Source organism: Pholcus phalangioides, unplaced genomic scaffold (assembly GCF_987345545.1).
Source record: "Pholcus phalangioides strain wild (caught in Gottingen) unplaced genomic scaffold, Ppha-v1.0 ptg000011l_1, whole genome shotgun sequence".
NCBI lineage: Eukaryota > Metazoa > Arthropoda > Arachnida > Araneae > Pholcidae > Pholcus > Pholcus phalangioides.
This window is the reverse complement of record NW_028301604.1, coordinates 51,246,493-51,259,544: the sequence shown is the minus strand read 5'-3', so window position 1 is coordinate 51,259,544 and position 13,052 is coordinate 51,246,493. Positions and strand designations below refer to the sequence as shown.

Genomic DNA, 13,052 nt, shown 5'->3' with positions numbered 1-13,052 from the left:
ATTGTGTCAATGGATCAGCTTTCTGTGCATAGTTCTTTATGAATCTTCTGAAGAAACTAATCAATCCTAGAAATCTACGTAATTCATTCACATTATTGGGAATCTGAAAGTCCTCAAGACAGCCTTCAACTTCCTTGGACCTGACGGAATGTTTTCTGCATTGACAATGAATCCTAAGAAATATGTAATATAATTATTTATTTTTGTTTCCTTTTTGGAAAACTGCCTCAGAACTTCCAACGCAGAATAGACGAAACAAATCTTAATATTTTTGCATTTCAATACTTCTTTTGCATCATATATTTCAGCTGAGCAAATGTTGTAAATCATCCTGAAGGAAAATCTGTTTTTCGGAAATGCAGTTAACTTAGTTTTGGTTTTTCAAATGTATAGATGGTGACTTAATCAATTGTAATTTAAATTCAATTACAGTTTACAAAGGAATAATTCCCTTTTATCTCATGCAATAATAAATTGATTAATCATGACATTAATAATATTTTTAGAGTTATTAACATATCTATACGTAATTAAGAATCATCTATAACACCGGAGTTCAAGAAAAACTTGTACAAAATATGATTTTTTGAACAGCAAAGCTATGTTTGTACACAGATGTCATGTTACCAGCCCACCGCTAAGATAACAGAAAATGCATTTGAAAAAAGAGAGAAAAGCCTTATACTTGAATGGTTTCAGTGCATACAGTAAGACTCTAAAAAATCAAACCGAATAGTCTGGACATACCAAGAACTTATCTTTTCCATCTGCATGTGTGAGAGAGAAATGAGGTGCCTATATCACATAGCATACCAACTCACACACTTTTTTTTTCATTATGGCTCACAAACCCAATTGCATAGCCATGGCCCCCACATCCTGGTGCAGGGCCCCTAGGCTGGGATCTTTGGAGGGCCCCAAGCCAGACTTTTCACACACAAATATAGTGAATTTGTATCATGAGAAAAAACAAAAAAATGATGGTAATTGTCCCGGGCTCCGGGACTGGAGCACTGTCAGCCCCACCTTTGTGGGCGCCATGTGCATAACTTACATTAGTGTAAAATAAAAATATGTTCAGTTTTACATCTTCCTTTAAATTTTCTTTCATCAAAGTTGTTTATCTCGACCCTGGTCAGTTTCAATTATAGTGCTTCTTAGTGTTATATGAAAGTTATTTCGATATTTTGGGAGTTCCTAGAACAAATGAAACAATTTTCAGTAGAAACCTACAGAAAATCACATTTGGGCTAAGGAATGTGATTCCGGAACAAATTATCTTCATTAGCCGAGGCATCACAGTATTCTGAGTAACCAAAAACAAATAAAATTCACTCTCCGCATATGTGGTTGACTCTGGCATATTCAGGAAGGGGAGGAGTTTCCTCCTTGAACTGAGATTTCAGTGTTTTTTGCAATTAAAAACAAAAACAAAATCTTCAGAAGAAACACAGTTATGACCCCTTCCCCCAAGAAAAACTTCTACATACGCCGATGGCGATATGTATGGTATATTTTATAGATATTCATATATAGTCATGTTATATATTATGGAGGTTATGAAGAAAGGAGTGACATCTTGTATAAAAAATATTAAATTTATCAAAATATATTTTGGTAAAATAAAAGACTATAAAAACATTCTTCGCACAACAACAATCATGGCCATTCATAAGTGCATTCGAAAACCAACTATCCCTATTGTTGATGACCTTGACCAACTATTTGGCTTTCACAGGTATCTAGAGAGCTCCTAGAGACCTTGGCAAGGTGTGGCCACAACAGGACTCTAAAAAAACATCTACATCTTTTTCCTTTCAAGAAACTAATGAGGGACGTATTTTGGAAATTCTCAATTTGATTTTTTTTTCCAACCGACTTTCGAGAAGGGCTGAAAACCTCAATATAAATTCGATCAAAGTGAAAATCTGGTGATCCTAGCGAAATTTTCGATTTTAATTTTTGTTGTATTAGTTTTCTATAAGTTTTTTAAGAATTTTAATCATCTTTAAGAAAGTCATTTTGTAGGTAAGTCATTTCCTCGACGTTAATCTTGAATAAGAATTAAACAAAACCTATCGAATTTTGCTGCTTATAATCCGCAGATGCAAATTTCACTAGTTTGGGGAAAAAAGGCACCATGTATAATCCGCAGCGGTATATAACCCACATGAGAAAATTTCATTTATCAATATAAAATCGCACTCAAGAAGGAGGGGGGGGGGGGTGTTGTTTAACACGGTTTTGTAGTGAAAATGTCAATTTTTGTATTGGCATCTACCCAATCTATAAATTTTAAAAAATATATGTTTTTGTTAATACATTTTTAACGTAATTATAACTAATGAAACCTCTCTCGGAAAAAAAATATTGCCGTAGATAAGACACAGTGATTTATCCACACTAAAGCCACTTCAAAGTTAAGACTCTTCTCATGCAACTTCGATCCTCAGTAAGAAATTCATTTCCGACATTTTGTTTTTATTTCAATGTAATTTTATCAAATGTATAATCTACGGACTATACACAACAGAATAGGGTAGGTTAATTGGAACTTCCATGGGAATATGGAATCTCACATATCCAAAACAAGGAAGGGGGGACAGTGGCAAATCCATTTCGTTTAAGGCCAGTATTACACTATAAAAAGTTTCATAAAATTTCACTTGTAAAATTTTAAAAATTCAATCAATAAGGTTATCGGTTGCATTTTCTTGAATGTAACTGATAACCTTATTGGTTAAATTATTCAAGTTTTATAAATGAACTTTTATGAAACTTTTATAGTGTAATCCCGGCCTAAGAGAAATTTCAGATATGTATCTACGTATATTTGAAATGAGGTTTTTAAAGCTGATGAAATATAAAATTAAATGTATGTTACAGTAAATGCGTTGAATCAGTAATGCATAATCACCAATCATCTCAGCAAGTTCGATAAATTTCGCAACATTTAGCACTTTTACCGGCAATTATGCATAACTCTTTTAGACCCTGTATGCACAAACGTGTGGGTTGCTTCTTTTCACTTTAGATATTCTTTTTTTTAACCTCAGGGATGTTCAGCCCAAACTTCAAGAATTGTGCCTTGTCGTTGAAATTAAAGCTGAAGTCCCTGAGGTTAAGCTCATAAGTTTACACGTCCCGCCCCTATAGGCATACGCTACTTCTGAAGGTTGGGCATTGCAAACGAACCCAGCCCGGCAGGAGAAGAATTGGGCTGGGGCTACTCGCGCCAGTGTCATAAAATAGTTTCAAGTTAGTATTACATTTAATTTAATTTATCCCTGTCTTGGGCTCCCACTCCACCCCATGACTGGAACAAATTTTACATTTTTATTAAAACAAAGTACAACTTGCACTCATTTTAAAAACGAAATTTAAAAAACATTTCTAATACACAAGTTTAACAATTTTGTGGGGAAACAACATTATATTATTTACACTATTCGAATTAACAATAATTCGTTCTTTCTCTCAGTTTATCAATTTCTCTTTGATATAGCTTACAGTTCACCGATGTACTGAAGTGCAAGATATCCCATTTAGTTCTTTTCTGTCTATTAAATTCTTGACAATTACCACATTATACTTCTTTTACACAATCAGCCTTTCTATATCCCAATTCACCACTGTTTTTACCTGTGCTGTCCCACTTACATGTCTTGGCCACATGGCCAAATCTCCAACAGTTAAAACATTGTAGAGGCTTAAGGAATTTTTTCATTCTGTAACTCTTCCATCCACAAAATATGGATGACTTATACATAATTTTCTTAAATACATCACTGTAATATCCAATGCAATATCCAATTCGTTCCTCTTCTTAAGTCATACTTAAATACTATGCGTATTTGTCCTTGGTCTATTTTTCCTATTTTATTATTTACAGCTTCCAGCAATTCTTCTTCTTTAACATCCTTATCCACTGAATATATTATAATTTTTGGATCTCTTCCTCTTATTTGATCAACTTTATATCTCTCACCTAACTCATTTTTTCCTAACTGTTCTTGCATTTTAACTGTATCCTGGTTACTCTCCACTTCCACCATCACTACTCCTTGCTTGGTGATCCAATGATCCCTTATATTAATTTTTGTCTCTTACTGGATTAACAAAGTTTGTATTATGTCCTCTATTTGCTCCAAGGGTTTTATCCGAATTATATTTCTCTTCTTATCTTTATCACCCTTACCAATTATTGGAATGTCTTCTTTATCTTGTTCCTCATTTTGCTTATCCTTAATCTCATGTATTATTTTCGGACTACTTGCCCTCTGCATTCTAAAGTCTTTATCTCTTACAATCCTTAGTATTTCTCCTATATTCTTAAATACCAACATAAGTATTTTGTCAATTCCTTATCTAATTTTCTTTATCATTTCTATTCCTTTTTCAACTATTTCTCCCATACATAGGAGTTCTTCAATAGCATGCTGTGTTGTTAGCCTTCTACTATGAAGTTCAGCTAAGTCTATTTCTTGGCTTTCTACCCCAATATTAGTGAACTGTTCAATTTCTTCCCTCACAGATTTTTTCAACGATTCTTCTAACCTGTCTGTCATTTCTCTCCTTATCTGAATTTCTTCTAGATACAGGTCCTTTACTTCCTTCAAATGTGTCAATTCTTCCACCTTTTTTAAAAGTTCTTTAGCTTCATTTTCTTTATCCTTCAACTCATTTCTCATCCTTAAATTTTCTTCCCCTTCACTGTTTAATAACATTTTAGTTTCATTATCAACTTTCGCTAAATCTATAGCTTTTTCATCTCATCCAAGTTGGTCTCAAAATTTAGCCTCATTTGTTCCTTCTCCTCGTTATGTTCCTGTATAACTTTATTATATTGTTCTTTGCTCACATAGTCAATTTCAATATGAAGTACCTGTATTTTACTTTCATCCAACTGGTTTTGTATTTCACTAATCTCTCTACCTCTTTCTTCAAGGAGAATCTCTAATTCTTTAATTTATTTTTCATGTTCTATTTTCATTTCACTTCTTTTTCTAGATTCCTCTTTTAAAATATTCTCTAAATCTATAATCTGGCTTTTCATCTTAGTTTGCTCTTCTGTTTGTTTCTGAAAACTTTCTTCCAAATCTGACTTCTATAGTCGACCACTGGTCTCAAATTCTTTCAATTCATTAACTTCTTGAATCAAGTGAGTGCGTACTTTGCACAGTTCTCTTATCTCCTTAGTCTGCTCACATCATAACTCTTTGCCACTTTTTGAAATTCAACCAATATTTCATCAATCTTTCCTCTCATTGCATCCTTTGTCACTTTAGATATATACAAGATTTATTGAAAGACTGGTTATTTGTGGAGATGAAGATCCCCGTGGGGGGCAGTGATGAATTTTCTTCCTTGTAATCTTCATCTCCACAAATAATCTCCACAAATAACCAGTCTTTCAATGAATCTTGTGTTGACAAGTGGAGAGGACTTTTCTAAATTCACTTTGGATATATGTCCCAGAGACTGAATTCCCTCTTCTAGTTTCTTTACATTGCTTATTGCACTTATCTGGGTTCTAGGCTCAGAGACCTTGCTGCTCATACTACTTCATGCGTCTGACATGTTTTCAGTTTCGTCGGGTTAACTGTCGTTCCGACTATGCCAACCTCCCCCGTTTGCCGACACTAGGTCGCCCGGCACAAACCACGAGGAAGTGGGGGTAGGCTTCCCTATTTGTTATCAGATTTTTATTATATTCTTCAATTTCAAAGTTTTAATCTTCCTAATTATATTTTCTTTCAATTTCACTTTTTCATAGCTTCTTTATTTCGATTTCTGATAACATTTGGCTCACGCCAAGTCCCTGAGGTTAAAAAAAAAAAATCGACAGAGAAAAAAAACAACCCCTTCCCAGTGCTGTCTTAACACATCTGCCTGCCTGGAAGCCTCAAGAGTAGAGGGACCTCACGAAAATGAGATCTACTTACAGTTTTCTAGAATTTATTAGGTAGGAGTACTCAGAAAAACCACTTGGCCCGGGGGGGGGGCATGATGCTCTTAAGATGGCCCTGCCCCTTCTCCAGGGCCGTAGCGTGCTGTCTTGGGGCAGTCTTTTCTTGGAGTGGTTATGCTCAGAAAAAGGAGGAGTTACAAGTGCCCCCCCCCCCATTCGGCTCGCGGCATCGCCCAAGTTGCCTCAGAGTAGTTAGGGGCCTGCCCAAGTTTCAGGGCCTGGTGCTTTAGCTGGTGTTTGCCTGCCCCTTCTGTTTCTTAGCACTGGGTCTCAAAGGGATGATTTCAAATGAAGTTTATGAGTTTTATAAATATGAAAGAAATACGGAAATATCACTTTATTTTAACTACTTTTATTATCATCTTAGCCCGTACGTGATGCATGCACTACACGAATTTTATCATAAAACTCAATTAAAATAAGTATGAAGAAGATAGATCCTTTGTGATGAGTATCCTGCATAAATGTGTGACGTTTTGCTTTTTTAATGTTTTTAAATCTATTAATTAAATCAAGCAAGTTGAGTTTTTATGCTTTTTACAAGTTAAATAGCAGTAATCCCATTCTAGAAGAAGATTCCGACTTCTTCGCCACTTAATATCCAACCAAGCGGTGTGGTGTGTGGGGGGATCACCACACCAAGAGTCTGATAATATGGTAGAATGAATCTGTCCCGTAACGGGATAGTAATGACTAGCAAAAATTGCCTCCTCTGACACATAACACCAAGCGCCACTAGGCCTAAGACTGGACCTGCCTGTCTGTGTAAAGGAAAACGCTCATGCAAGACGGTCTTTGCTGATGAAAACTGCATATTTTCCATGGCAACAAGGCTGCTTTGGCCTTGATTTTCCATGGTGTTTTTCAACTATCCTGGAAGTCGAATCAGTGCACCGTACACCATTTCACAATGGTGGCTTGCAAGTCCTCCTTCCAGGTGGCTCAAATACCCATTAGAATCATAGGAAGTACCAACCAGCAATTAGTTGCACAAGCTTTGATGACTGACTTGAGATCTCGATGGAAGCATTCTACTTGACCATTTGCTTCTGGATGGTACAATGTGGCACGGGCAGCTTAAGCAAGGGTGCAAGGGGTGTGGTGCACCCAGGTGGCAGGTTGTGTGGGGCAGCAGTGCAGACTTTAGTTAAGACCCCAAAATTTAACACAGTATAAATTTACATGGCATCACACTTTTGAGTTTTATCTCAACAACGGAAATGTTGAGAAAATAGACAGGGCCTGTAATACCAGAAACAAGAATGTATGCTATCGGAGCCGCTCAAGACAAAATCTGTACCCGTGCGGGACCTATTTTTTGGCCCCTCCTAGCTATTGCTCCCATCCCCATAGCTCCTACATCGTGCGTCAGTGCCCTTAGGCTGGAATCTTTCGCTTAACCCAAGTCAGATTTTCTATGGGCCCCCTTCTACAGTTAATTTATAGTATGGAAAAAAAGCAAAATTATAAGGAATTATTCCCAGGATTCCAAGCTGGAGCCCTGTCAGCCCTACCCTTGGGGATCATGCCCCTCCCTCACAACTTACCAACACAATTCAAAACAAAAAAATTCTTTCACCCTTTCATCTCGGATTTTGCACCCCTCAAGAGCAGACAGAAAATTTTCTTCGATTTTTTTCCCACCAGTGGAATTTTTTTTACCCATTCATCTCGGATTTAGCACCCCTCTTGAATGGCGCCCTGTGTAACCGCAATGGGTCGCATGGCCAAGCACCGCCCCTGTATTCTTATCACAATGGGCAAGTGTGCTTTTCGGTTCTGTCACCCATGTGTCCCACAAGGGCAGGGCTGACAATTGTCATAATTTTTTGGCTTATTCACACTATAAATTAACTATAGAAAGTCCTGTGAGAAGTCTGACTGAGGGGCTCACAAAAGATCCCAGCCTAGGGGCCCTTCTCTAGGATGGGGGGTGCCATGCCCCCTCACCCAGAATTTGTTCCAGAATAATCAAATGAAAGCAAAGGAAAAATTTGGCTTCTCACTTGGCCGGCCCCTGGAGTACCAGAAACATCTTTGAAAAAATTTCTTCGTAAAAATAATCGTGTTACATATCATCTTTACAGGATAAGGGATAATGGCTCACAAAAATAAGTGCTGTTTCAAGAATTAAGTTATCTGGCATTATTAAGAATGGTAAGATAATTCTGGAATAAAAAATAAATAAAAATCTACTTCAAAAGCGGGACATATGGTCATGTGCATTTTGCACAGTAAACAGTATGATGTGCAGCTTTCTTCTGGAAAAGATCAGGTTTATCTTGAGGTCCCCTTCACTGAAGCCCTGTCAACTTCCTGCCAGGGTTGCCATTAGGGGCGGTATATGAGGCTTCGCATCTGGGCAGCAGGTAAGCTCGAGCCCCTGCGATGTGGTCCTCTTGTGAGTGGTTCTCAAAGAACTTGGCTAGACCCTTGAACAAAAAGGACTCAAACTGGACACCTTGATCTGAGGTGAGTCTTTTAGGTGAACCGAACCGAGCAACTCATCTAGCATGGAAAATCTTGGCTACAGTCTCAGCAGAGCTATTCAGCATGGGGAAGGCTTTAGAGAACCGATCAATACAGGTGAGGCAATATTTGTAGCCTTCAGATGGAGGCAGAGGACCTACAATATCTTTATCTTTATCTGAAACCGACTATAGCTCAGGCCTACCAGCCTACAATATCTACATGTACATACTCAAACCTGCACCAGGGGGTAAAAATTGCCCATGAGGACTCTTTGTATGCCGGAACACTTTAGACTTCTGGCGGTTGATACAGGTATGTACTCAAGAGGTAACATCAGTCTTCAGTGCTGGCCAAATGTGAAATGCTCTTGTACCAGTTTCACAGAGGCCTTCACTCCAGGATGTGGTTGTCCATGCAAAGCTGTGATTTCTCTATGCATTAAAGATGAAACCAGCGTTAAAATTAGTAAAATTTAGTAAAATTAATGTAACTTTGTTTTAATGTTATTTTTGATTTTTTTTTCCATTTTGTTCCCTTGTTCAGTTCCTGAAGAGAAAGTCCCCTTTTATACACACTTGGGAAGTGGATCATCTATTTCTGCTATTAGAGAGCTTATGGAAAGACGGTATGAATGCCATACATATTTGATTGTCAATGCATATCATTTTTCTTTTATCAATATACAGGGCTGCAACTAGGGGAGGAGGTGTGGTTCTTCCAATTGCTGTAGGGCAGCAGTTCCCAAACTTTTTGATGCATGCCCCCCTTTGACAAAAATTTTATCAATGACTACCCTACATAGAGACATTATGTCCCTTTTTCTGGGACATTCTCGATATTTTGTTAATGAATGTGCTTCAATTTCAGCAATCAGTGATGAATGAAATAAATTTTTTTTCAATATTTAGTTGGTAGAACTGTTTCATTATGAGATTTCAAACTGCCCACATTGATTTAATTTTTAACAGCTTTAAATCCTGCAGAGGGTTGTCTGTCTCATCAACAGAGCAGCAAGTTAGTACTGAATGCCTATCTTGTGCATCATAATGGTGCAGATTGGGTAACTTAACCCAGAGTCACCATTGCCAAATGCCAGTACAAAAAAATGTTTTTGGGTTCCTTTTGTAGGAAGAACAATTTTAGTTGATCTGTTATATTATTTTGAATACTCATAACATTTTCATGGTTGTGACACAGCCACCCATGCTTTGTAAGGGTGGCCACAAGGCAGTAGTGAAAGAAAGGGACTTGGGAGGGTCTGGTTCCCCTCCAAAATGTGAGGAAATGACCGAAAAAAGGGAAAAAGACGGCCAAATCTATTGTTCTATCACTTTGGTCCCCCTGAACGAAATTTCTGGTTACAGGCCTGGTTATACAAAATGATTTTTCAACTAGAGGAGTATTTTCTATTATAGCGAGTAAATCTAGTATACAACCCACAATAATTTTAATACCCACCCCCCTCCTTCTTCCTGATATTTTTAAGCCCTCCCAATATTTTTAATGACTTCATTTCTTCATCAAAAGAGCTTCATAAATGGCATGCTAGCATTAGTAACAGCATTCATAATATAAAATGTAGACATTTCCCCTATACATTCACATATCACTTATCATTCAGTGTTGTTAGTTTTTAAAATTATTTTAAAATTGGTTGATTCATGGGCGGAGATATGATGAACAACACAGTAAAACTATCTGGTTCACCTTGCCTTATTTACGTTGGATCTTGTAATTTACACATTTTGCATTGTGCTTTTGAAAGTGGTCTCGAAGGTGCGTCATTCTTAAAAAACGTACGTCTTCGAAATTTGCTGTGCCTTGTCGAAGAGAGTTGACAAGCTCTTCACTTTGGAAGACTACAAAAAAGAATGTGATATATGTGAGGAGAGACAGCAAAGAATTATCTGTGGTTGCTAGTGCACTGTTTTGGCCAAAAATTGGTTTTGTAACCAAGCCATTTGTCATTTTGTTTTGGCTTGACTGAAATAGTGCTAGGAAAAAAAAAGTTAATTCAAAATTAAATTTTTTTTTTGCGAAAAAAAATATTTTTTTTAGGAATTTTTCCCATTATGCTATGATTATGTTGTCTAAGGGGGTTACCCTCCCCCATCCTACTTTTTAGTCCTGCGTTTTCCTACTTTATCTCATTTTTTTAGTGGGAGCCCTGATTTTCTCTCTTTCCAAAATATATCTTCGCAACAGCTAGTTGTTAAAAAGCTTCGTATGGTAGCGGAGAGTGACGTCATCCTTGTATAACTTCATTTGATGTTCATAATGTTAATGTCATAACATTAGCATTATGGACATCAACTAACACCACAAACTGTCATTGTCAACAGCCACACAAGCTGGTTCAAAATGCAAAACCTGCACTGAAAGGCAATATACATTATTATTTCTTAAGATTAAGACTGTAGAAAGGAAATCAGGGATCCTGTCACCCTCTCTACCTCCGAAACGTAAGAAAATGGCAGAAACATATCGAACAACATGTTTAACATGTTCACTGCTAATAATGCCATAGTGGCGTCATGTACAAAACTAGTTTTAATCTTTAAAAAAAATGTGCCCCACGGACTCAACAAGCAATTTAGGCCCCGCAGTAAATGTGTTAAGTATACTGTTCTACCACTTTAGTCCCACCTCTCCAAAAAACCAGCTGTGTCACACTCCAAAAGAAATTTCTGGCTACAGCCCTGTTATGTCTCATAATGAAAACTACAGTTTTACCATTTATTTACTTGAATTCATGTACAGTGGATCATTCATGCACAGCTTGGGGCATTCCGTCTCAAAGCATTTTCCAGTTTAGTACGACTACTTTTGGTGGTCCTAAATTTTTTCTTCTATTGATAATGCTGACATTTCCTGGATATAATGTTTGAAGTTTCAATATTTCATGCTTACAAACATTTGGAAAATTCAGCTTTGGACTTTTTCCCCTTTGAAATCATCTTACTTAGTGTTTTGTTTTTTCTCATGAAATGAAATAAAAATGGTGATTATTTGTGTGCTAGTGATTAAAAACTGTTTTAAAAACTAAAATGAGGATTTGCTGTGATATCCAGTATTTATCTGCATAATGAATGAAATGAAAACTTTGTTTCTTATTCTTTTCTTTTTTCACTGGTTGGAAATGACAAAAATCTAAACCAATGTATCTATCCCAAAGTGGCCACTTTAAATGGTACAGGGATGGGGTAGAAGCTACAGATGTAACATAGGATCCTATGGTTTGGCTTGTGTCGGGGGGGGGGGGCAATGAAAAAAAATTTTTGAAGAGGGGGGGCAATGGAACAAAATTTTTGGGAACTCTGATCTAAACAGATTTTTTTTCTACTGCTCTAATTCTACTCAACAATAGTCTGCAGAGAATTGATTGTTTCTGCCCAGATACTCACATCAAGATGATTGAGGCATGTCTCAATGGGGGAACTAACAGATATCCCGGGATTACACTATAAAAGTTTGATAAAAGTACTTTTATAAAAGTTGAAAAATGAAACCAATAAGAGCATTGGTAACATCCTAGCAAATACAATCGATCACCTTATTGGTTGTATTTTTCGAGTTTTATAAATGAACTTTTATGAAACTTTTATAGTGTAATCCCAGCATAGACATCAAATTTATCAAAAATATTTGGTGTGGAAGATATTTTCCTTTTTGGCAGTGTAACTGTAAGTATACTTATATGTTAAATATGGATTCTATTTTGTACTATTTAGTAATTTTATTTTTTATACTTGCATGTTTTATGATACAACCTAATATAGGTTGGGCCAGAAAGGAGATGCAATTCGTATCGAAAAAATATTATATTCTGGTAAAGAAGGAAAAACATCTCAGGGTTGTCCAATTGCCAAGTGGGTTATTAGAAGATCCAGTCCAGAAGAAAAACTTCTAACAGTTATTCGACATCGACAAGGTCATACATGCAAAACTGCTTACATTGTTATAGCACTTGTTGCATGGGAAGGAGTTCCACAGTCTGTTGCAGATGATTTGTATAGCACTATTGTGTATAAGACAGTTAATTATGGAATTCCAACACAAAGACGTTGTGGAACCAATGATTTGTAAGTTGCTTTTACTATTTCTGTTAATGAATTTTTTTCATTGAATGAAAAAATATGGTATATATTTTTACATCATGTATTTGTGTTAGGTCTTTTCTAAGTCCTCTCATTGAAATTGAACTTTGCAAATATTTGTGCATGAATCAATCTTCTGATGCTGTTAAGTGATGTTAAAATATGATAGTTGCTTCAAACGACATTTTGAGACTTATCTAAGTATAAAATTCTATAGTTTTTCAGTTTGACAGGCTGGTTTAAGATAGCAACAACTCAAAATTCCCTGTATGGTGATTTTTGCTCAGTCAAGATACATGAAATCAATTGTCTACCTAGATATTATGTCGAGGCAAACTTGGGGAAAAAGTGTCATTCTCTCCACTGGGAATGGAACTTAGGAGACCTTTTGCATGCTGGGCAAGCACATTGAAGTGCATCTCTGTAGTATAATGGTCAGTACGCTTGCTCGGTGTGCGTACTCAGTATGCGTAATGATGCTACCAGGTTCTGGGTTTGATTCCCAGTGGAGA

The 13,052-nt window shown here is 36.6% G+C and overlaps 1 protein-coding gene across 3 annotated transcripts in view; it reads left to right on the top strand.

Annotated features, from left to right (window-relative positions):
• Positions 1-13,052, top strand: part of LOC149080535 (uncharacterized) — a 204,792-nt gene that overhangs the window by 150,690 nt on the left and 41,050 nt on the right. For all 3 annotated transcript variants that reach the window (XM_089239637.1, XM_089239636.1, XM_089239638.1), the window contains 2 exons: positions 8,987-9,068; positions 12,223-12,525. In XM_089239637.1, coding sequence (XP_089095763.1) covers positions 8,987-9,068; positions 12,223-12,525 — 385 coding nt within the window. The remainder of the gene's footprint in view (positions 1-8,986; positions 9,069-12,222; positions 12,526-13,052) is intronic.